Source organism: Sceloporus occidentalis, unplaced genomic scaffold (assembly GCF_023333645.1).
Source record: "Sceloporus occidentalis isolate IW3139 unplaced genomic scaffold, rSceOcc1.0.p SCAF_3, whole genome shotgun sequence".
Taxonomy (NCBI): Eukaryota; Metazoa; Chordata; class Lepidosauria; order Squamata; family Phrynosomatidae; genus Sceloporus; species Sceloporus occidentalis.
This window is the reverse complement of record NW_028316983.1, coordinates 46,269,925-46,294,266: the sequence shown is the minus strand read 5'-3', so window position 1 is coordinate 46,294,266 and position 24,342 is coordinate 46,269,925. Positions and strand designations below refer to the sequence as shown.

The 24,342-nt window shown below is 38.5% G+C and overlaps 1 protein-coding gene across 1 annotated transcript in view; it reads left to right on the top strand.

Annotated features, from left to right (window-relative positions):
• Positions 1 to 24,342, top strand: part of PKP1 (plakophilin 1) — a 63,242-nt gene that overhangs the window by 2,687 nt on the left and 36,213 nt on the right. Inside the window, exon 2 of the mRNA XM_089518560.1 lies at positions 9,516 to 9,613. Within this exon, the coding sequence (XP_089374686.1) occupies positions 9,516 to 9,613 (98 nt within the window). The remainder of the gene's footprint in view (positions 1 to 9,515; positions 9,614 to 24,342) is intronic.

The window sequence follows — 24,342 nt, the reverse complement described above, 5'->3', positions numbered from 1 at the left end:
AGCCAAGGGGGGGGGGGATCTTGGGGTCCGGACCCCCCCCTTCCATTAGAAAAATGAATGGTGTGTGCTGCTGCGCCGCTGCACCCAAGCCCCATTATAATGGTGGCACTTAGTCTGGACCCCCCCCCCCCCTTCCTAAAATCCTGGCTACGTCTCTGCTTGGTGTACAGAAATGAAGAGGTTTAAATGTCTCCAACTTTCTGCTCTGAGCTAAGGTGTGTGTGTGTGTGTGTGTGTGTAACTCTTTTGGTTTGTGTTCACATGATCACATATGGCTGTGCATGGATGTGGACCTGGCCTCACAAATTTACACTAAGTGCATCCCAAAAAGGTTGTGCACTTGTCGTTTATAACAATGAACAACAGTGGTTTTGTAGTCCAAATTTATTTGTTAAAATAGTAGGAAATTCTCAGGAATACGTAGTTTTTCATTTTTAAATAATGAATTACAAGAGATTTGGAAAAGATGATTTATTAACAAAGAAATTCATTACTGATCAAGGATGTAAAGATTCCCTTCATCCCCTGCTTCTTAGAGACTACATTCCATAAGATTCTTGCATGTTGGAGAAATAGAGCAAAAAAAAAAAAGAAGAAGAAGAAGAAGAAGAAGAAGAAGAAGAAGAAGAAGAAGAAGAAGAAGAAAGCATGGCATGTTTGCAGTCTGTTATGCACTTAGATTGGCACAACATTTATTTATTGTATTTATTGTAACATCCATTTATTTTAAACACTTTAGAAATAGAATATCCCATGCCTGAGAGGGGGATCTACATGCATCTGTGTGTGGATGTGTGAGTGAAGCAGACATTTTGCATCAGAACACACACACACACACACACAGAGATGAGATGTGTGTGTGTGTGTGTGTGTGAGGCAGAGGTTTTGTATTGGAGCCAAGCAAGCAACAGGGGAGATCTCTCTCTGTGTGTGTGTGTGTGTGTGAGAGAGAGAGAGAGAGAGAGAGAGAGGGAGAAGGAGAGGCAGAACTAGAGAGTGGGGGGATCTGTGTATACATGTGTGGGTGATGAAGAGGCTTTGCATTGGAAGTGAGTGAGTGAGTGACAGGGAAAGGCATTAAAACACCCTGCCATAGCAGCATTGCAGTGACTGATCACTGTATCTTTCCCTATCCAAAGCATGCCCACTGACTACCTCAATGAAAATCAGCACAAAAGCACTGTTGTACCTCCAAATGGGCATTCATAGCATGTCAGAAGCATTAATGGAGAACATTACCGGCTTGAGTCCCTGTAGTGGGAGAAAGGTAGGATATAAATGAATAAATGAATAAATTTCTGTGCGTGAAAAAACACACATCTACAACTGTCTTTTATTCTATAACAACAGAACAGCAATGACATGCAGGAGGTGCAAACCAAAGGCACTGTTATCCTGGTGCTATTCTGCTTTATTGCCCCCGTGTCTCTTAGAGTGAAAGTAGAGTTCACATAGATTTGCATGGTTCTTTTCTACTGTGCTTTTTAATGAAAAGCAGCCCTGGACGACTATATTAATGAGTAGAAGGGGGGTAGGAAGAAGGGTTGCTTAACCAGTTCCATCCATTGTTTATCTACTGAAAGATGACATTCAAACTGCTTTCTCATCTAGAAAAAAAGAGATAATGAGGGAGTTAATATGCAAAAAAATAACTTCACACTCCCTACCTGCTTTTCTCCCTTTGGTTAAATTCTGTATTCTTTTCACTAATAGGTGGCAAATAAACTGGAGTGGGGGTGGGTAGGAACATATTGTAAATTCTGCTCTGAACAACAGCTTTCCAAGGCTGCTTTTCAAATAGTACTGGGGAAAAGAAAGACAGATCTCCCTGCCACAGAGAGAAACATCTTAAAATGAACCTTCTAAGATGCTGCTATAACAGAAACTTCTATAGACTAGGCCTATGATTTTTCAGTTTTATAAAATCGTCTGTCCTAAGTCATAACGGATTTGACGGATAAAGGCTTTGTGGAACTAATTAGGCTGGCCATGTCTACAAAAAATAGATGTGATATTGAATGTATCAGCTTGACATTTCAAATGTATCTCAACAATATTTGCAAATGTGTTTTGATAGATGGATCAGTCTTCTTCAAGTCTGTCATTGATGCATATATTATTATTAGAACATCAGACCCATTTTTGCTGTTTTTTTAAACTATACAAACTGTACATTTAAACTGTACACTAACTTTCCCCCTGAAGTAATATTCTGTACACATTTCTGAGTGGAACCCACTGAGTGACCTTAGATGGGTCACACATTCCCAGCCCCAGAAAAACCCTGTGGTAGGGTTGCCCTAGGGTTGCCATAAGTTGGAAATTATTTGAAGCCACACAACAGCAAACAAATCTAATGTAGTGGTTACAGTCTTCTTACAATATGGTATTGATTTATAAAAGTTGTTTTCCCCTTAACGGACAAATTAACAGTTAAACAAAATCTTTTCCTCATTGCTGCATTTTCAGAAAGCTTTCAAAAGAACAATGTCCTTTATGTAAATTTTAGTAATTATAAGTAATAAATAAAATATATATTATAGTACTAATGCACAACATAAAGACTGAGGAATGAATTAACTATAACTATGGCGGTATACAAACCGCCGCTTTGCGGCGCTTCCCCGCCGCCGCCGTTTGCTCTGCGTGGGAGCTGCAGCAGCCAAACCGTGCGGCTCCCGCGCGGAGCAAAAAAGAAGCTTTATTTCGGAGCTTCTTTTTGCGGCGCCTCTATGATGTCGCGAAGCGCCGCTGGCGCATTCGTGACGTCATAGGCACCGCGACACGTCTGGACGCTATGCGTCCAGTACGTAAAGATGGTGGCGCCCATGTGGAAGGGGCACCGCCATCTTGTACGTATAGGATACGTACTAGGGTTAGGGGGGTGCGGAAGCACCGCCCCTTCCTAACCCTAGTACGTATCCTATACGTACTATATGGTGGTTTGTATCCCGCCTATGTCTTTCTGAAATGTGTACCAGGTCATATGCTCATCATACGTCTGTTAAATGTACTGTATTCTCATGTATACGTCTAGAAATTTTAGTCAAAAAATTGATCCAAAAAAACTGAATTGACTTATCCACAGATCAATGTAAGTACTGTACTTTAACTCTTATATTAAAAAGGAATCATTCCCTGGTGAAAAGCAAGAGTGTAATGTGTCCTGGAAGCACTGACACCCCCCCCCCAATCCGCCCCACCTCTGCTCTCTCATCTATGCAGCCCTTGGGGTGAGCACAAACAGTTATGTCTGATGGAAATTTGTAAGTTCTTTGGCAACTCCACAATTTTGGCCCCAAAACCTGCCCTCAACTTATACATGAGATCAATTTATCATCTAGTATATTTAGTATATCTGAATTTCATTCTTGACCATTGAAATAAATGGCTCTAAAAAGTGTTTAGCTTTTGCTGCACATTGCCCATATGTGTAGGTTGGTGCTTTACAATACTCCCTTGATTCTACCTCATCTCACCTTACCTTCATCTTGCTCTATACATTTGACATTACAGTTTAATGAAGTTGTATCTTCATTCACTGCCACACAAGCAGGCTAGAGAATGGAATCATTTTGGTATTGTATGTCCACTTACGTATGTGTGTGTGTGGCTTTTGGATGCTGCATAAAGAAATATTCAATAGCTCCTCATACATCATCCAAAACCTCCCCACAAAGCACCTGCCAAATCCCGGGGATGGTGATACTGTGTCAATTTACTGCCTGGGGGAAGTGACCAGGGAGTACTTCTTCCAGCCAGAGTTGCAACCAGGCAAGAAAAGTAAGATCATCCTCTTGGATCTCCAGGAAATAGACCTCATTTCTTTTCTCCTGGCTGATACAGAGGTACCTTTTATCTCTTGTTCCCTGACCAATAAACAGCTAGTACAGTGTCACCCAGGGCTTGATCACTACCTTAAAGACTACAAGCTACATGGAGCTATGCATGCAGGGACATAGCCAGGATTTTTGGAAGGGGGGGTCCAGACTAAGTGCCACTATTATAATGGGGCTTGGGTGCGGTGGCGTAACAGCACACACCATTCATTTTTCTAATGGAAGGGAGGGTCTGGACCCCAAGGACCCCCTTCCCCGGCTACGTCCCTGATGCATGCTACATTCAGTCAGGGCAGTCGTGGACATGAGTCTTAAGCAGAGCAATGGAAGACAAGAGTCTTGGAGAGATGTCATCTACAGGGTTACCATGAGTAGAGATGCCCTGAGGGCAGTTAATAACAAACAATAATGTTCTGTAATGGTAAACTATTAGCAGAACTATGTGGAGTTTTTTAGCTATGAGGCCATGCTTTGGAAGAGTTTATTCCTGATGTTTCACCAGCATCTGTGGCTGGCGACTTCAGAGATTTCTATGAAGATGCCAGCCACAGATGCTAGCAAAACATCAGGAATAAACACTTCCAGAACATGGCTACATAGCCTGAAAACCCCACAAAAAAACTATGGATTCCAGCCATGAAAGCTTTCGACTTTATATTAGCAGAATTGTCTGGAATTTCTTTGGAATTTCATCAGGTTTGGTATTCTTCAACTCTGGCAGGGTCTGAGCAACCCTAGGCTTCCTTATTCATTTCAGTGGAGATGACATCACTGCCTATTTATCTTTCTGCATGTGTATGGTTACCCCCTTCCACTCAAGTGAATGGAGAACCTTTTGGCCATAAGACCTTTTGGTGTCTAATTCAGTTCTGGCATCTCTAACTGATTGGGTGAATAGAGTAGACCAATATTTGCACCAAATGTGAATGCTACAAAAATGGGATTCTCATTCTTTTGGGGGAGCATGATTGTATATTGCCCACAAGTAATATGATTATGAATGTAGTTCTCATTGGACATACCTGCATGGGAAAGAAGGTCTGCCTTGTTGCATCCTAGGGACTTATGGTCAGAGTTCTTCAACAAGCAGGTCATGATAATTTCTCCTGTGAGGACTCAAAGCTTCAGGTATGCATGAGACCTATTTGATTACATGTGAAGGCCTGACAAAATGAACAGAAAGACCAGTGTATAATTATAGCATGACAGAACAAAAGAATGTTACCTTGTAAAATTATTTCCAATGGGCTAGGGCAAATTTTTTTATAAATGGTAGTTTGTAAGGCTAACCTGGTTGTAAAACACCTGGTTCCAAACAGAATCATGGGATGGGATTATGGTGTTTTGTACACTAGCCTTTTGATCCTACTCACTTCCCACAGAAGCAATAAAGAACTGGATATCCATTAAAAATTGTTGCATTGGGGCAATATGCTTAGAAAGTACACAGTGGATCAAAGCATAATTGATCCCATCCATCTCAGGAAGTAGACCAACTCTGTGAAAGCTATGCTACATTGTCTTTCCCTCACTTACTCTGAAAGCTGTTACAAGATCCTTTTGCATTCTGATATTCCAGACTAATGTGGCAATGGGCCCGTACAAACAGGGAAAAATAAAGCTTCTTCGGGTCACTTTGGAGATATGCTGTTTAAATTATGCATGCATCCTAAGAGGCCAGAAGCCATGCCAAATCCATGCTCCAGTCCCTTTCCCTTTCCCTGCCGCTGTTGGGGTGTCCTTGGGGCATGAAGCCTCAAGGACACCCTTTTCCAGGCCGTGGGGAAGCGGTGTTTTGCTGCTTCCCCAAGGCCTGGAAAAGCAGCGGATCGGGGCCTCTGGGGCTGCCACTGTGGCTGCTGAGGCACCAATCTGTTGGGGAAAGGGGCGGGTGCAGGCCGCCCCAAAGGGGCGGTCTGTATCCCGCCTGACACATTCATTCCTTACCAGGATAATGCTTGGTGGGTTTCTTGACCATTTTTTCAGCAGTGTGCTCAAAGCAGTATTTTAACTCTTGCTCACAACAACTCTGTGTGGTAGATCAGGTAAAGAGACAGCAATTTTTTCAAGGACAATAAGTTAGTTCCCTGTCTCAGAACCACTTCACGAGTAAAGTAGTAACTATGTTTGTTACAGATGTACCAATATTTGCCATGTAAATATACAGTATACACTGTGTCGGAAGTGTTTATCTAAGCATTTGGTGATATGCACCAGGAGCTGCAATGGACCATTGGTCCCTGGCATGTGCCCACTGTTTATTTGAAGGTGTACATTTCCCTTTTACATTAGATAAATTTACTATAGCAAACATACTTTAGAATTGTTGTTTCCAACTCAGATAAACACACAGTTGCCACATAAATTTAAGCTATCTGAATTTGAATTTGGGTGCTTTATGTATTTAACTATACTTTTGTCCACCATCTCAAGAAAGGTCGCATGTAGAGTTCTCAGGCATCTTTGTTCTTGGCACTGACTAAAGCCAGACCTGGTTAGATACAGCAAAGTGATTACATCATGTGCCCTAAAGCCACAGCCAGGAAAGACAACACCATATGTAGCATTTCTAATTTCAACAGGGTTTTTCTTGTTCTCATAGAACTGAATAACATAGGTTCAACAAACCTATACAAAAGTGCTGAGGACTGAGGAATCTTGCTAAGCCTGTAATGAAACCCAGTTGTCTTTCCCCTGGCAAGGCCACTCTGCTCTTGGCTGTTGCGATGTCCTCAACCAGAGGACAAGTGCATAATATAAAAAGCAATTAGAAGTTGCATTTGATGATGATGATGATGAAGAATCCAGTACTGAACTTAAAATGATGGAACACAGCAACAACAACTACAACCAACAGCAATGTCAGCCATTCCGTGTATTCTGCCCTCTTGGAAGATTTATAGCTGGAGAATATGACTGATGCATGAGAGGAAGTTCTCAACGCTATAATACAGAGAAACCCTCACAACACAACACAGCACAGGCTTTTATGGATGTCCCGTTAAATCTACAATTGGTATGGTAGGTTTGGGCAACACCCATAAAAAAGGTAAGGGCTGACTTAATTGCTCATCATAAACCTCATTAAAACACAAGCATCTTTGTATCAATAAGAGATACACAAAAGATCTGAATAATTGTTGAATGCATCTTATTTATAATTTGCTTAACTGCACAAAGGTATGTGCAGTATCCAGTTAACTCTTTCTTCCATAGATCCCATGCTAATATTCTCATACTTGCTTCCTGTTCAATACACTTCTCTAAAACAGCTAATACACAATTTCTGCTTCAGAAGTATAAAACCAATTATTGACAACTTGGTAGGACTGTCTTATATATACACTCTAGTAAATCCTAATTCTTTGTGTTGGTTTAACTTTAGAGTGGCTACAGATGGAAGACCTTTCTTCTAGATTTTTTTAAATGAAATGGCCAATAGTGTTAATGAGCAGAGATTAACTTTGTGGTCCTTTACATGTCAACTCAGAAATGAGTCTGTTGAGTTCATTGGGGTAACTCCCAGGTACGTGGTTGTAGGACTGTACCTCAGACTCATAGTCAAGGTATCTCCTCCATTCCTTATTTGATTCCTTATCAGTCAGTGGCCATGGTCAACCTCTGACTTCATGTATGCTTCCTGTGAAGCATTTGTTGCATGCCATGACCATTAACAAAATTCTAAACTACAACTGGGGACTTTGGCATGACATATTATCCTACAGTTGGTATTTTTTTTTTTTTGCACTATTGTAGAATATATGCTTATTCAAATCACTAGTCAATTTATTTTACAAGATGAAAGTGGATTGCATCACTGCCACCTTTGATCATTTAGAAGTTTATCGCATGAGATAACTAAGCCGAAACAGAGCTGGAGAGTAATGGCTTTCTATACATGCCTTACCATATGATGCCATAGCACTTCAGTTCTCTTCCTGGAGGAGATGGTTGTAAAGATGAGTCTTTTTTTCTAGATGGAAAAATCACCTCAATAAAAGAAATGCTTTTACAACTGTCTCCCATGGGAAGAGAACTGAAAGACTATGAGGTCATGCAGTAAGGCATGGAGAAAAGGCACTATTCTCTGGCTCTGCTTCTGCTTTGGTTTCCCATGCAATAAGACTCATAGTATTAAGGGATTACAGGACTCCCCCCCCCCCCCCTACAAGCTTACATGGTTATTCTGTGGAATTTGTAGTTAAGAATTCTGCTGACAGAGATCCTGGCTCTTACATCTTGCACCAATAGGACTTTGACCTATAATATATGATAGCCATACCTGTTTTAACACACCTTCTCCTTTGGCAATAATAACAACAACAATGACTGTATATATAATACCCATAGAACACCCAGATGTGGCAATTAACTGACTCCAATTGCAATAATTGAATCTTGTGTCTGATGGTTATTACTCAGGAAGAATACATATCTAGTCATCACTTGTTATTGCAAGTGCTTTTCAGTTTCTTCGATTCATGTTTTGAGTATCTCTGTTGTCACATTCACAATCAGCGGATGTTTTGGAAAACACAACTTTTTCTAGACTTCTTTGTGTAGTTATTCTGTTGCCTTCTTAGTTCCATATCAGGATCTGATAACCTGTGATCTTGTTGTTGAAGACAGCAATCCTGGCCTTAATTCTTAAAAATCTGAGTTTGAATTCTTCATTTTTCTATGTTAGTGCTGCTGAATTAGGATTGCTGCTTCCATTTTTTTATCTTTATCTTTATCTTTATTTATTTTTTATCTTTAACAACTGTGCAGTAGGCAGGTATCACATGGTTTGTTCATGTTAGTAATAGCTGTATCTGTGAAATTAGACAATGGAAGGGCTGTTTCATTTCATTTCTGAAGAACCCATGTATTTCTTCATATTTGGCATGAGAAGAATTTAAGGGTTGTTGTTTTTTAAAATCTGAATGTGAGCGAAAGCAAACCTGAGCTTTCCCCACCCTAGGCTCTATTATCTTTATTGATGCCAGTCAGCCACGTAGTGGGATATTTCCATGCTGTTTACTAACAAGATGAAGAAAGGGATACAATTTATACTGTTGGGTGGAGCATTATATAGCCAGCAACTGTATTTCTCAGCCTAAATGCAATTAGCATATTGATCCCAGATTATTTTGTCAACAGCAACACTTGGAAAGTTGGATTTGACATGACTGACCTTGACAAGAGAAGTCTCTCTTGGAATTATATTGGAATGTTTCCTTCTGACATCCAACATATTGTTATGTAAACAAATAATGATCATTTGGCATGTACTGAATGGCAAGTTGAATGAGTTATCTAACAATGAAACTTTCATTTGTCTGTTTTAAAATGACATCCTTCACACTTTAAGTACCTAGCAAAATTTAATTTCTGAATTGAGATTCAGTACTTTGTAGTCTACGTACTGTATTTTAAAATATTTTTGTCTTTACGCCATATGAGTCTTATGAGCTTTTGTTTGTCAATAGCTGCACAGGCTTTACATTTAATACAGAAATATTTCATGAGAAAGCAGCTGTCTTCTTGATGTCCATTGACTCCATCATTTTTTTTTAAACATACGTTATGATTGGAAAAGGGAGATTTATTTCACTGAAAGAATTAGATATTCTCCTGGTCTCAAAATGTATATCTAACTTTTCCCTCAATCTAATACTTTTGCTCCATTTACAGGTTCCATTTATGATGGTGTAGCTGATGGTTACAGTTATGGAACAGCCCGTGGAAGCTACTATGCCAAAGCCCACACGGGAAATAACTGGGGCAATGCGGTAAGTTTACTCTATGACCCAAGACATTGTGTTGGAAAGAAATAGTGATGTGGATTTCTCTCTCTTAAAAAACAACAACAACAAATATTAGTCTTAAGCTGTCAAATTTTAACATTTTTATCTTCCTCAGCTTTTAATTGTAGGGATTTAGACAGAAACAGTATCTGTATTTAGTGTTCTATTAATTTTAGCTGTATTTAGTTGTATTTGTCTGTATTTTTGTGAATTTTAAGCACTTTATTTTATATTTGGTGTCTGACAATAAATGAATGATTGATTTTTTTTTTAATTTGGTATAAAACAATCCATAAAGCAAACATTTCAGTTTTATCTCTAAAAATGTAGTGGCTCTGTTGAAACAAAAATGAGATTATTCTATTTGTTATGTCAGTCAATAGATTATTCTTGCTAATCAGTAGCTGCTTAAGAACTAATTGGTGGGGAAGTTGTTAACAGGGTTAGTGCATTAACATATTGAGAAGGTGATGCAAATTAATCATAACCATCTACTGAGATCTCAGTTATCTATTCAGACATGCTTATGTTTCATGAGGAATGTGCAGAACCAGTACACTTGGGCAGAGCCTGGCCCAGACTGTAACCCCAAGAGAAAATAAACTGAGCATAAATTTTAAACTATAGCTTAGGATGTTGATACAAATATATTTTTGTGAGGTTTGTTTGTTTGTTTGTTTGTTTGTTTGTTTGTTTGTTTTGAGCCAATGAGAAGCCATATTCACACAAAACAAAAGCACTGAGGAGTAATATAAAAGAATGATAGGCAAGGGAACTTGCTTGAAAATTGGTCATATCTTAATGCAACTCTACATGCAACTCTTGCACAGCTTTATGCAACCCTTGAATAAAATGATAAGTGGAATGGAAGTGAGATGTTTACCTCCTGCCCAGAGCATCTATCCTCAGACACCTCCCCTAATAATCCTTTGGGCATCTTGGCTCAGTTCTGAGGCAGTCCTTATATGCAGGCACACCTTACAACCTCTGTGTACAGTGTTACGTGTTTAGCACCTGTCTAGGATTGCTGTGATGGAAAAGCCTAATATAAAACAGGAGAGTAGCAGAGTCATATAACCGATCCACAAGCTTTAAAACCAGATGTGAGACATTCTGTGGGAACCTCAGGATCAGCTCAATAAATTGTCACAGTGAGGGGTTTTCTAAGCAGGAAATGGCTACCCTTGAGAACTTTTGTACAAAAAAAAAAAAGAAAGAAATTTGAGAAGCAAAAAAGCATCTCTCTCTATCTGATGTTCTCTCAAGAACAATCAGTAGTAAAGTTGTTGAGTTTCTTCTGGCATAAAGGTGTGGCAGCCTTCTGGCAACAGGGAGGAGGAGAAATCCCAGGGACAGTGGGATCCTGTGTCATTGGCTGGCATGATTCACTGGACAGATTAAGGAACCACAAAAAGGAAGAAATTAAGAGTTGTGATTAGAATTCTAAAAGATTCTAAAAGATTTTTACTGATTCTCCAATTTTTCAAGATTTATTCTCTCTCTCTCTCTCTCTCTGTGTGTGTGTGTGTGTGTGTGTGTGTGTGTGGTGGGGGTACATGTGTATTTGCATATGGGAGATGAGAAGGATTTCAAGTATATATTTTGTCCAGAATATATGTATGCTTGAGCAGTGTCTAAGGGTATAGTCCTTTCTTATCTTCATTGATAATTGGTCTTACAGTTTGACACTATCCATATTAATTCAGAATTGTTCCATTTAGTCAATCACCTTACCCAATCAGGTTTCACATGTTTTTGGCTTGTATGCACAGAAGAAGTAAACAGATCCTACCTTTGATCCATCTTATTACTGAACCTTGTTATATAACATTTTATGGGGGATGTTGAAATCTATACCATAAATTGTTCTTAGATCTTCGCTTCCCCAAATGTGTCCAGACACAATTCTCAGGAAGGTCTGTATATTTATGTGGCATAGAAAAGAAAACTTACATCATAATTAATGCTGGGTTTGGCTATCAAAGTTGTTGGTCTGATCAGGTGTTTTAATATTTTTTTCATTAGATATTTTTCATTAATTAGTCATGGGACTGACTATTGTTGAATCATGTTAAATCTTTTGTAAGTGAGAGGATTTACAGTCTGAGTAGAAGGATACTCAGTGCAGATTACACACCTAACAATGTACTATGTCAACTCAAAGTAGGGATCAGACAGATTCAGACAAAAACAAGAGAGCAAACATACAGTGCAAGTAATAAGGAGGTATGAACAAAAACGATAGGAGAATATTTTGGGTGTTGGTTAAATCCAGTTTGGCATGATTTTCCCACAACCTGTCCCACAACAGTATAATACAACTATTTGTGCTGGTTCACAGAAAATGGTGTAAGAACTTTTTAAAATACCCTTCACCTAAATCAGTACTTCTCAAATAGTGGGGCGCGCCCCCCAGGGGGGCATGAGGCTCCATAAAGGGGGGCATGAGGCTCCGTAAAGGGGGGCTCATTTGACCAATTTTATAGACAAATGATACTATTTACAGTCGCGCGGGGGGCGCGAAATGTTTTCTTCTTCCGGGGGGGGGGGGCATGACAGAAAATAATTGAAAAGCACTGACCTAAATACATGGTATTGAAATATACACAGTTATGTGTGTAACTGTGTATGCATGTGTGTGTGCACACAAGCGAGCAAAATGTATGCATTGATATCCTGGCTGGGGCTCTGTGGTCAAGATGCCTTCCAGATTGATAAGATTATGTTGATAAAATTCAATTAAATAGAATGACAGCAATCCATTGCCAGAAATTTGTTACAAATTTATTTATTTATTTATTTATTTAGGTATTTATATCCCGCCCTTCAGCCCTAATGGCTCTCAGGGCGGCTTACAATATTATTTTTAATCAGACAGTTCCCTGCCCTCAGGCTTACAATCTAAAAGACACGAAACAAAAGGAGAAGGGAATGATGGAGAGAAAGGGGAACAAGATATATGAGTGCTATTATAAATTTAAAGGGTTGTTCTGCAGCCTTTTGTGTATTGCCCTAAACTACCCCCATCATAGGGGTCCCACTTTGAGAGAAAGGCGGGATAAAAATAAAATAAAATAAAATAAATAGGTGTTAAGCCCCAGAAGGGGCCACTGCTATTGGTACTTACTGGTGGGGAAGGGAGAGATCAGGGAGGTAATTCAGCTGATGTGGCTCTGAGGGGGAAGGATGGGAAGAGATCTGTGAGCTCTCTGCCATTTCTTTCCTCCTCTGAGCCAAGCTGGGATAGTTTATCAGTGTCTGAATTGCCTCACTATCTTACTGCATCACCCCCACATTGGCCAGCAGCAACAGCCACCCTCAGAGGCTTGACAATTGCATTGAGGAAAGCTTTGGACGGGCAAAAACAGGCTAGAAGGGCAGGAGTGGACATGGAACTATGCAGGTATAGAAGGTTATCGCATGGGGGGAAAACGTTCCCTGATGCGTTCTAACGAGCACGAGCGCAGGCGCGCACGGAGCGTGATGGGAACCCGATGGGTCCCAGAACGCTAGTTTACCGCACGGCGGAATGCTGCCGTCGCTGCCGGGTGTTCCCATCGGGTTCCCAATGTGTTCCAGGAGGCGCCATTCTGGGAACACTTTTGAAACTGACCCCAGAAATGGCGCCTCCTGGAACACATTGGGAACCCAATGGGAATGGCCGGCAGCGATGATGGTGTTCCGCCATGCGGTAAACTAGCGTTCTGGGACCCATCAGGTTCCCATCATGCTCCATGAGCGCCCGCGCTTGTGCTCGTTAGAACACATCAGGGAACGTTTTTCCCCCATGCGATAACCTCTATAGACTTAACACTTCTCCTGCTTCGTGCAGGGTCTCAGCCCATATGTATAAAAACCAAAGACATGTAGCACTTCAGCATTTTAAATTTCTGTACAGTTTTATAGTGAATTAAGCATTCTCCAAATAGTTTACAGTGTGTTAGGACATTGCCTCCAACAAGCCGGGTACTCAGGGGCTGTACAGACTGCCCCTAAGAGGTGGCCTGCAGCCACCCTTTTAGCACCGGATTGGGGCCATGACAACTACATGCAGCAGCCCTGATCTTGCCTTTCCGCAATGCAAAAAAGAGCTGCAAGAAGCAGCACCTTTCTGTGCCTTGGAAAGGGTGGTGGTGCTGTAACTGCTGGCACTGCAGCTCGTCGGTGCTCCTTTGGTGGTGCATCATCCAGAAACAGTGCCAGAGGAGCACTGTGATGCCACGTGCCATGTGGTGTGGTGCATACCATCACACCAGCCTGGGAACAGAGTTGGGATGTGCATTGTATGGACGCCAGACCCCAACTCTGCCCCAGGCTGGCCTTAATGGCTGGTCTGTACAGCCTATTCGTTTACTGACCTATGAAAGGATGGAAGGCTGAGTCAACCTGGAACCCTACGGGACTGAATTCACAACGTTGTTGCTGCAGTACAAGCATTTAACCACCAGGGCTCCTAATTGCAGTACAACAGCAAATCCGCAAAGGACATAGAGTCAACCAACATAAACTAGTAAATACCATTCTAAGTAGATTAGTCTCGTGTGGCTGTTGAAATATTAAAAGCAAGATTGATTTTCAGAACTTCCTTAGAAGAGCTTACTCAGCCCCATACAAATGTGGGAAGCTAATTTGAAACAGAGACCACAAAAACATAGTCACATCTTGCATCCAGCTCATTCAAAGAAACAAGCAGTCATGGAGACAAGGTGACTTAGAGAACAGCCACAAGGAAGGAAATCTAGCTAAGTGCTGATGGATGCGTGATTCAAAACTTTGGAAGTTCATTTTTTACGATTACAGTAATTTCTTATGTAACTTGAGACAAAGCTCAAATAATTTACCATTACCATTACAATACTCCTTTTAAATATCTTGTTATGTTATCTATCTAAAAGTAATGAAAATGGTGTATAATTTTTTTTAAAATTTTATTGAAACTTAAAACAGACAATCAAATATACAGACACCAAACATACACAATAACACGCTTACATACTCGATGCATTAACATACTTACAATGGGGATTCAAAAAGAGAAAATAGTAATAATGATATATTGAGAGATAACCCATCTTTAAAATAATACGTTTTTATATAGGGAATATTACTCTATGATCACTTTCTTTCCCCACTCCTATATTTCCCTTCTACATCTTTCCCTTCTCCTATTCCTTGCTTTACTTCTTAACCATCTCCTGCTTCTTTCCTTCTCATCTTAACTATCTTTGATCCTCCATTGTTTCCTTCTCTTTCCTTCAAATTCCTTCTAAAACCTCTTCCCCCTTATTACTACTTACTTTTCTTTTCCAGTTCCCCATTCCCTGCAATTACTACGCCTTCATCTTCACGCTTACAAACCTTCACTCTGTCACTTTCTCCTCTTCTTCTACCACTTACTCTCACCTTCCATCACTTACTTTACATTCTCTTGAACACTCTTCCTCCATCCTCTACCTTCATTCACTTCATTCTTCCCTGACTTCTCTCTCTAATCTTACTAGATATCTTTGTCTTTTCTACTTTGAGTGTCCCTTTTATTTCTTTATATTCATTTCTTTATTTGAAATCAATCCACAGCAGTAATATATATATATCTCTCTTTTTCTCTTTCTCCTTATCTTTGAACCTCGGATTATTTAGATTTTGTTACTCCCTATTTTTGATCCTCTACGTATCCCACTCTAATTTAATATTTCCTTTTTCTTTGCAATTCTTCAAATCCTACATTAGAGTATTTACTTTACTCTCTTAACTTTGTCATTAGATCAATCTTTCACACGTGCGTGTTTTTATCTTCTAACTTATTATTATTGTATTTTAAAACCCACTGTTGCTATTTTTCCCCATTCCTTCTCTAGGTATTTCAAAACTATATTCCATTTGTCTTCTACTTCGTCCACTACATGATCTCTAAGTATTAATGTCATTTTGTCCATCTCAATTGCCTCGTATAGCCTACTTAGCCAATCTCTCCTACTTGGAATTGTTTTCCCTTTCCACTTTTGTGTCAAAGCCAATCTTGCCGTCGAAATTAAATAATATAAGATCTTTCCATATTTCCTATCCACTTCCTCCTCCCACATATTTAGTAAAAAAGTTTCTGGTAAAAATTTTATATTAGTTTGAAAAATTGAATTAATCGTCTCGTGCACTTTTTTCCAGTATTCTTTAACCAATTTACATGTCCACAAACAATGATATAGGGTTCCAGGTTCTTTTTGACACTTCCAACATAGGTTACTTGTTGATTTGTAAATTTTGGATATTCTTTCAGGGGTCAGATACCATCGAGAAAATGTTTTATAATAACTTTCTTTTAAGCTTTGGGATGCCAAATATTTTAATCTCTTTTTCCAAACCTTTTCCCATCTGTCCATATTTAAGGGATACCCGAAATTTTTCGCCCATTGAATCATATTTCCTTTTACTATTTCATCTTCTTGTTGCCAATTTAATAATAGTGTGTAAAATTCTTTTATCCATCTTGGGTTTTCTTTTTCTATTATCTTTCCGAATTCACTTTTTTTCTCCTCAAAACCTAATGTTTTGGAATCTAATTTAACTCTTTCTCTAATTTGCCAATAGCTAAACCAGTCTAGGTTGATTCCTTCTTTGGCTAGTTCTTCTTGAGTTTTAAGTCCCAGCCTTCCCATTTCATCTTTCTTCATTATTTTCGCATACGTTAACCACTTTGTAGTTTGCCTTGTTTCGCGTCTTTGAATTGCTTCTTGTGGGGAAAACCATGAGGGGAATTTTGTCATAATTCTATATTTGTATTTATTCCAGGTTTTGAAAAGTGTTCTTCTTATACAGTGTAAATTAAAGTCTTTATTTGCTTTGATCTTATCATATCCCAGATAAGCGTGCCAGCCAAAGGGTAGGTTCTCTCCTTCTATTTCCAACAACTCTTCCTCTTTTAATAGTATCCATTCTTTTAGCCACATTAGACAGCATGCTTCAAAATATAGTTTTAAATTTGGTAACCCCAATCCTCCTCTTTCCGTCAAATCTTGCATAATTTTTAATCTAATTCTTGGTCTTTTCTTTTGCCATATAAAATTACTCAAATCCCTTTGCCATAATTTAAAAAAATTATCTTTGATTATAATTGGGAGAGTCTGGAATAGAAATAGAAGTTTGGGGAGAACCACCATTTTTATAGCTGCCACTTTCCCTAATAGGGACAGATTACATTTTTTCCATTTTTCCAATTTTGCTTTGATTTCTTTCCATACTTTTTTGTAGTTGTTATCAAATAGTTCACCCAAATTACTCGAAATTGTTATTCCTAAATATTTCGCTTTCCTCTCCACTTTTATTTCTAACATTTTCTGCAGTATTTTTCTTTATTTATTGACATATTTTTTGTTAACATCGTAGATTTTTCTTTATTCAATTTACATCCTGATATTTCTCCAAACTTTTCTAATGTATCCAATAAGTCTTTTGCACTGTTACAGGGATCATTTAAGAAAACAACTAAGTCGTCAGCAAAGGCTCTGATTTTGTAGGTGCATCTCTTTATTCTTACGCCTTGTATGGCATTGTTATTTTTGATCCTTTTAATCAGTCTCTCGATCATGATAATAAATAATAGGGGGGAAAGCGGGCAGCCCTGTCTAGTTCCTCTGTTAATTTTAATAAAGTTTGTTTTTTCCCCATTTATTATAATTTTGGCTTTTTGCTCACTATAAATTTGTTTAATCCATCCTATGAAATTTGCACCCAATTTCATTTTTTCTAAAATTTCGAAGATTGTTTTCCAATTTACTGTATCAAATGCTTTTTCCAGGTCTAATAGAAGGAGGCCTAATTCTCTTTCATTATGTTTTTCATAGAATTCAATTACATTCAAAACCAATCTTGTGTTGTCCCTTAATTGTCTTTGGGGTAGGAATCCTTTTTGATCTTTATCAATACAGTCCTTTAGAAATTTTTTTAATCTGGTTGCCAAAATAGCCGAAAAATTTTTATAATCTATATTAAGAAGTGAGATCGGTCTATAATTTTTAACTAAATTTGCATCTTTCCCTTCTTTCGGAATTAGTGTTATATCTGCCTCCTTCCATGTTTCAGGTACACCTTCTTTTATGATAGAATTTAACAATTTTTGCAGGGGTCCACTTAATTCTTCTTTGAATGTTTTGTAAAAAAGGGGAGTAAATCCATCAGGCCCTGGTGCTTTGCCATTTTTTAAGTTATCGATTGCAGTCCTAACTTCCATATTACTAATTGGTTTGTTTAAATCTTCTAATTGATTTTTACTTAATTTTATAAATTCGTCTTTTTCATCATCTAAGTAGATTTGGATTTTATTAATATCTATTTCCTGTTCTTTATACAGTTCTGAAAAGAATTGAAGAAAAGCATTTTTTATATCCTCTTGTTTAGATACTATTTTACCTTCTACTTTTAATTCAGTTATTATTTTCTTATTTTGCTTCTTTCTTAGCATTTCTGCTAATCCCTTGCCTATTTTATTAGCTTGATCAAAGCTTGTTTGTTTTAGAGTTTTTAGTTTTTTACTGATTTCAATTGTGTCTCTGCTTATTTTCTGTTTCTTTAATAAATTTATTTCCTCTAGTATTTTCGAATCCCCTAAATGCAATTCAAGTTTCTTTTCTTTAATAGCTAATAAGTTTGATATTCTCTGTTCTTTTTCTTTTTCTTTTTTATTCAAATAAGCTTCTTGATTTATTAAAAAGCCCCTCGCTACTGCTTTTCCCGCGTCCCAAACAGTTTTGATTTTCATATCTTGAGTAATATTTTCTTTGAAGTAGTTAATTAGCACTTCCTTTGTTTTTTCTATAACTTCCCTATTCTGTATTACAAAATCTTTCATTCTCCAATTGCGTGTTAAAATTTTTGGTGAAAGGGTTGCTAACACTGAGTTGTGGTCAGAGATCGTTCTCGGTTGGGTTTCTACTGTTTTGATAAGGCTACATAATGAGACTGGCATCCATATCATATCTATACGGGAGAGGGATTGGTGTCTATTTGAGTAGAATGTGAATCCGTTTTCCTTATTTTCTCCTATTCTCCACACATCTTTCAAGTCATAGCTTTTTATCAAATCGAAGAAGGATTGTGGGAGTGTACCTTGATTACTTTTTATTTCTTTTTCAGATTTCTTGTCCATGGAGGAATTTACTACTCCATTAAAATCTCCCATTAATATTACTTTATCATATTGTAGTTTCTCTATTTCATTATGTATTTTGTGGTAGAACAATCCTTTTTTATCTTGGGGACCATAGACTCCAAGGATTAAACATTTCTCATCATTTAATTTAATTTCTACACCTACATAATGTCCCGCTGGGTCGTTTATTACTTCCTTTGAATAAATATAATTTTTAATATAGATCACTACTCCTTTTTTCCTATTTTTAGCTGCCGAAATATAATCTTTCCCTAACTTTCTAGTTCGTAATAATCTTTTCTCTGTAAATTTGATATGGGTTTCCTGTAGACATATTACGTCACATTTTAGTTTTTCCAAATTGTGCGTTACTTTTTCCCTCTTTTTGGGTGAATTTAATCCTTTTACGTTCCAGGTTATTAGTTTCATTTACTTTATCTAGTTTGCTTCTAAAAGAAAACAAACAAACAAAAAAAAACAAAAACAAAAAAAAAAAAACCTTACCCTTTATTTTCCTTAGTCTTCTTTCACAGTTCTTCCCTACTTTCTCCTTCTGATGTGTTTCCTTTCTCTTTTTCCTCTTCTTCCTGTCTTGCTTCACTTTCCTCTTTTCCCGTTGTAAGATCTGATGATATTAAGTCTTCTTTTTCTTCTCTCGCGTCTCTATCTTTCTTCTCTCCAGTCGTAGATCATTTCATCATTTCTTTTTTGAATTCCTTCCAGAAATTTTCTGCTTTCTCCAACGAATTTAATTTGTATCTTTTCTGATTCCATGTTAGGGAGAGTCCCTCCAGTTCTTCCCATCTAAATGGTATTTTGTATCTATTCAATTGTTCTGTAAGGAATTGGTAGTCCTTCCGTCTTCTGAGAACCTCTGCGGGGATATCTTTGAACACTTGGATCTCTGTTCCGCGAATCACAAATTTCGTCTTAAAGTTTTTTTGAAGGAAGGCACCTTTCGTTTGTTTACGTACCCAATATAGGACCACATCTCTTGGAAGTTTCTTCGTTCTCGCAGCACTTGAGCTTATTCTATACATCCTATCGATTTCCCCATGCATTTGTTGTACAGGCATGTCCAGATATTTCGCTAAATATGGTGTTAGGAATTCATATAAGTTTTCGTGTATTTGTTCCGGGAGACCCCTCAGTTTGATACATTTTTCTCTTTGCTTGATTTCTAACTTCAAAATAGCATCTTGGTCTTCTTGTTGATATTTATTTAAATCCTCTATTTTTTCTTCCATTTTTCTCGTTTTTATGTCTAACTTCTCTATATTTCCTGTTATTTTTTCAATATCTTTGTTGAGCTTGTCCAAATCCTGTCTTATCCTGTTTGCCTCATATTTCAGTTCTTTCTTTGTCTCTTCCCTTGATTCCCTGATTTCTCATCTCGTTTCCTCTTTTGAATCCCAAATCTCGTTTTTTAACTCCGCATGTAGCCTTTTCATTTCTTCCAAGAAATTTAAATTTGAGTCTGAGCTTGAAAGTCTTCTTTGGCTGGACATCGCCGCTGCTTGCATTTGTCTCTCCTTTTCCCTTCGAGTTGTGGTCATTTTCGGTTCCTGCAAAGATCTAGTTCTCCGTTTATACTATTTTATAGTACCTTTATGTCTATATTCCCTCACTCTATTTTAGTTTTTATATCTGTTTTAATGTTATTTAACTTATATCAATGAACAATTTTTTCTTTCTTTCTCCCTTTTTCTAATTACTGCTGTGGATGTCTCTTCAATCAGGTTCCTTAATTCCTAGTTGCTTTAAGCAGTTTCCTTGTAGAGATAATATTGTAACTCAAATTTGACTGTTATTGAGCTTCCCACTTATGCAGATTTACTTTAAATAAGGAGAAGCAAAGAAAACAATCAGGAAATAGGGTCAACTCCTATAAGTTAGTTGTTCAATATATTCTAGACCCTGTTGTATTTTATAAACCTATTGTTTCTGTAAGTTTATTTTTGTCTTTGTTAACTCTCTTAACCAAATCTACCTCTATACTCCTTCCTATAAAAGAATAAAGGGAAAATTAGTTCTACAATAATTTGGGAAGGAAAAGGAAAAAGAGACACAAAAAGAATAAAGTGAAGTGAATTATCTCCTCTATAACAATTGTGAATGCTATCTTTCTCCAAAACAATTTAATTATATCAGTATAGATGTAGTCAATAAAAGAAAAGGGGAGTGATGAGGAAAATAATCTGTTTTGCTGTTTCCAACCTTTAAACTCCTCAAGGGATTGAAAAGAATGAGAAATACATAAATTCAATTAGTCAAAAAGTATGCAAGTTGATAATTTTTCTTCCAAAAACAAAAGAAACCACTCTATCTATCCCCTGAGGCTGCCAACTTACAGCCACCATATGCTATGAGCAATTGTAAGGTAGGAGCAATAGTGTGTCTTCTCAACTGAGTTAGCTAAGGGCGCTTTTCTTACAAACTTGGCCAAAAGAGAGGTTGAGTTATCTGTCGAAAATATATATTAAGCTCCTGTTTATACTTTTTGGCCCTTTAGCAGAGACAATGCATTGAAAAGAGTATATCTATATATATATGAAAAAAAACCCTATAATTTTTAGACTGGAGAAGCATTGAACCAACAGTAAGCTCAAACAAAACAATCTTTCTCCCTCTCCCCCTTTCTCTCCCGTCTATTTCCTTGATTTCCTCAGGCAGCAGTTTGTCTCAGGCGGGGGAAGAAAAAAAAGAAATAAAAATAAACAATAAAAATACTAATCTGTATCCACAACGTTGATGTTATATTAATCAGAGCTGCTTTCTTCTGGCTTCTTACACCACAAACAATGTTTCTATCCCGCTGGTAGGAATTTCCAAGCACATGTAGCAGATTCAGTTAGTCAAAGTTTTTTTTCCCCCCACCTTTTCAAAGCCATCCAGTTGAATCTTTGTAATCCTTTGTAATCTTAGCTTAATACTCAGTTGCCACAATAATCTAGATTCTGTAGAGTTCAAATGTTTTTGTATTCCTCCCTTTGAAGTCGCTCTGATGCCTCTCTGCTAAGGATTGCAAAAGACACAGCTCAGCTGCTTGTATTCCTCCTGTAGATGCAAGATGGTGGTTCATCCACCTCCCTTCTTGCTCAGTCCTTTCCAGCAAGAGTCCTCCAAACCATCCAGCAACCGATGCAAAGTAGGATCAACACAGCAGTTAGTTCAGGTTATCTCAACCCAGAGAGAGTGGGGAAAATTTCAAATCGTTTGTAGCTTCTTAAACTTACAGAGACAGAAGCTTGTGAGTGTGGGGGAAGGGAGAGAAGCCGCTGCAGCGAAACCAGGTAAAGCAGAGTTGCTGTTTTCCCTTCTCCCTTCTCCCTTCCCTTTTCCCCGCTCAGCGCTTCAATTAGAGAGTTTTATGTTGTCGTAGAGGATTTAATAGTAAAGGGTAGAGTCTTTAGTAAGATCAAAGACGATTGCTGTAGCTGTTAATTGCAAGCAATAAACAACAAAGGCAGTGTTGGGGGTGCTTGTGCCGCGGCGCGGCTGCTTGATCCCGGCTCTGGCTGGCTCAAGCCTCCTTTTGCTTCTGGCGTCTCCTTACCAGCTGCTCTTTTGCCGCTTATTTTCTGGTCGCCCTGAAGCTGTGGAGGTTCCCGATGAGCCCCTCTTCTTCCCCCCTAACTGGGGAGCTCTCTTAGTATGTTTGCGAGTTTGTAAGCTTACTTAGGTCCTGGGATCCGCAACCCTTCCCTCAGCACGACATTGAGAGAAGGCTTCTCACACCCTCCATAACACCGGAAGTCAAAATGGTGTATAATTTGAGGAGGAAAAACCCCTAAAGCAATCATCCCTCCCTCAAGTCACAAGGCAAATTGACAACTAACTGTTACACAGGGGGAGGGGAAATTATTTGGGACCCCCCCCCCCCAGTATCATTTTGTCTTTGTTTGCACGCGCGCGCGCGCACGCACACATGCACACACACACACACACACATATTACAGATCATATTATTTTTTACAAAGTGTTATTTCTAAGCTCTTATTTGGTCCACATTTCTATGAACAAAAATAGCACAGCAAGGGATAAGAAAAAGCTCTCTCATTACTTTTGTTGCATTTTCTTTTTCTGTGATTCCTACCCTGTAGTCTTATCATCGTCTTTATTTTTATCAAATTGCAAGACCTTCTCTTGTTTCCCATTCACTGATGCTGTGTAATAAATAAAATAAATAAAACTTTATTTATATCCTGCCTCTCTGCCCATGACAATTGAGGCAGAGAATTTAAAGTTAAAAGAATACATACAAAACAGCATATCCCAATAGTTCCCACCCTCCTCTAAAACATCAGTTAAACAATGAACTATTTAAAACATACATTAAAATGAACAAAAGCGAGCAGATGAAGCTACAGTGTATTCAGAAGGATGGTTCAGTTGGTGGCTGAGTTTGCTATTCATGAAAGGCCTGCCAGAAGAGATCTGTTTTTACAGCCTTTTTAAAGCTGTCTAAATTGGTAATCTGATGGATCTTCTCCAGCAGGCCGTAATAATCCCATAATCTGGGAGCGGTTGAAAAAAAGGTCCTCCGGGTGGTAGCGGTCAGCCTCGTAGTCAATTCCTCCCAGAGGACCTGAGTGCATGGGGTGGATTGTACGGAAGGAGGTGGTCCTGAAGATAGGTTGGACCCAAGACATTTAGGGCTTTAAAGGTCATAACCAACACCTTGTGTTACACCCGGAAACCAATGGGCAGCCACTAGAATGATTTAGGTGTTATATGATCGCTTCTGATTGAACTAATTGAAGTTTCTGGACTAAGCACAGGGGTAGCCCCATGTAGAGTACATTGAAGAAATTGAGTCGTTAGGTTACCAGCTCATGTATCACAGTTTCCAGGTCCCCTGCTTCCAGGAAAGGATGCAGCTTGCTATCAGTTGAAGCTGATAGCAAGCTTTCCTGACCATCACATTTACCTGATTTGTCATCTGGAGCGGCGAGTCAAGGAGCACTCCCAGACTGCGAACACAGTCCTTTGAGGGAAATGTGACCCCATCTAGGACCGGTGGTTGTATCACAATATCTGGTGTAGGGGCCCCTACTGTGAGTATCTCCGTTTTGTCTGGATTCAGTGTGACTTCTCACTATTTAACATTGGCTTGCTCATCTGTCTGTGGCCCCGTACAGGCAGGCCAAAATAAAGCTGCTTCGAGTCACTTTGGAGGTATGCTGTTTAAATGATGCATGAGTACTAAGAGTCCAGACGTTGCGCCAAAGCTGCGCTCCAGTCCTTAGGATTGTCTTGAAAAGTATATGTGTGTGTTTGTATTCCTCATTTATAAGATTTTTTTTAACTTGAATTACATACCCTGTGCAACTGTAGCTGCATGTTTAATGTCATCACCACGGGCTGCCTTTTATAACATGACTCTCCTAACATCACTAGGAGTTATTCTTATGTCTTAGGTTTTAGTCCTGAAACCTTAGGGCCTGCAGGAATCCTCACCTGGCAAACCCAGTTCTTATGCTTTAATTCTGATACTGTTTTTAAGTATATTTTATTATTGTTGGCTACTTCAGTACCATCTTGGTACTGAAATAAATTTAACATTAAAAAA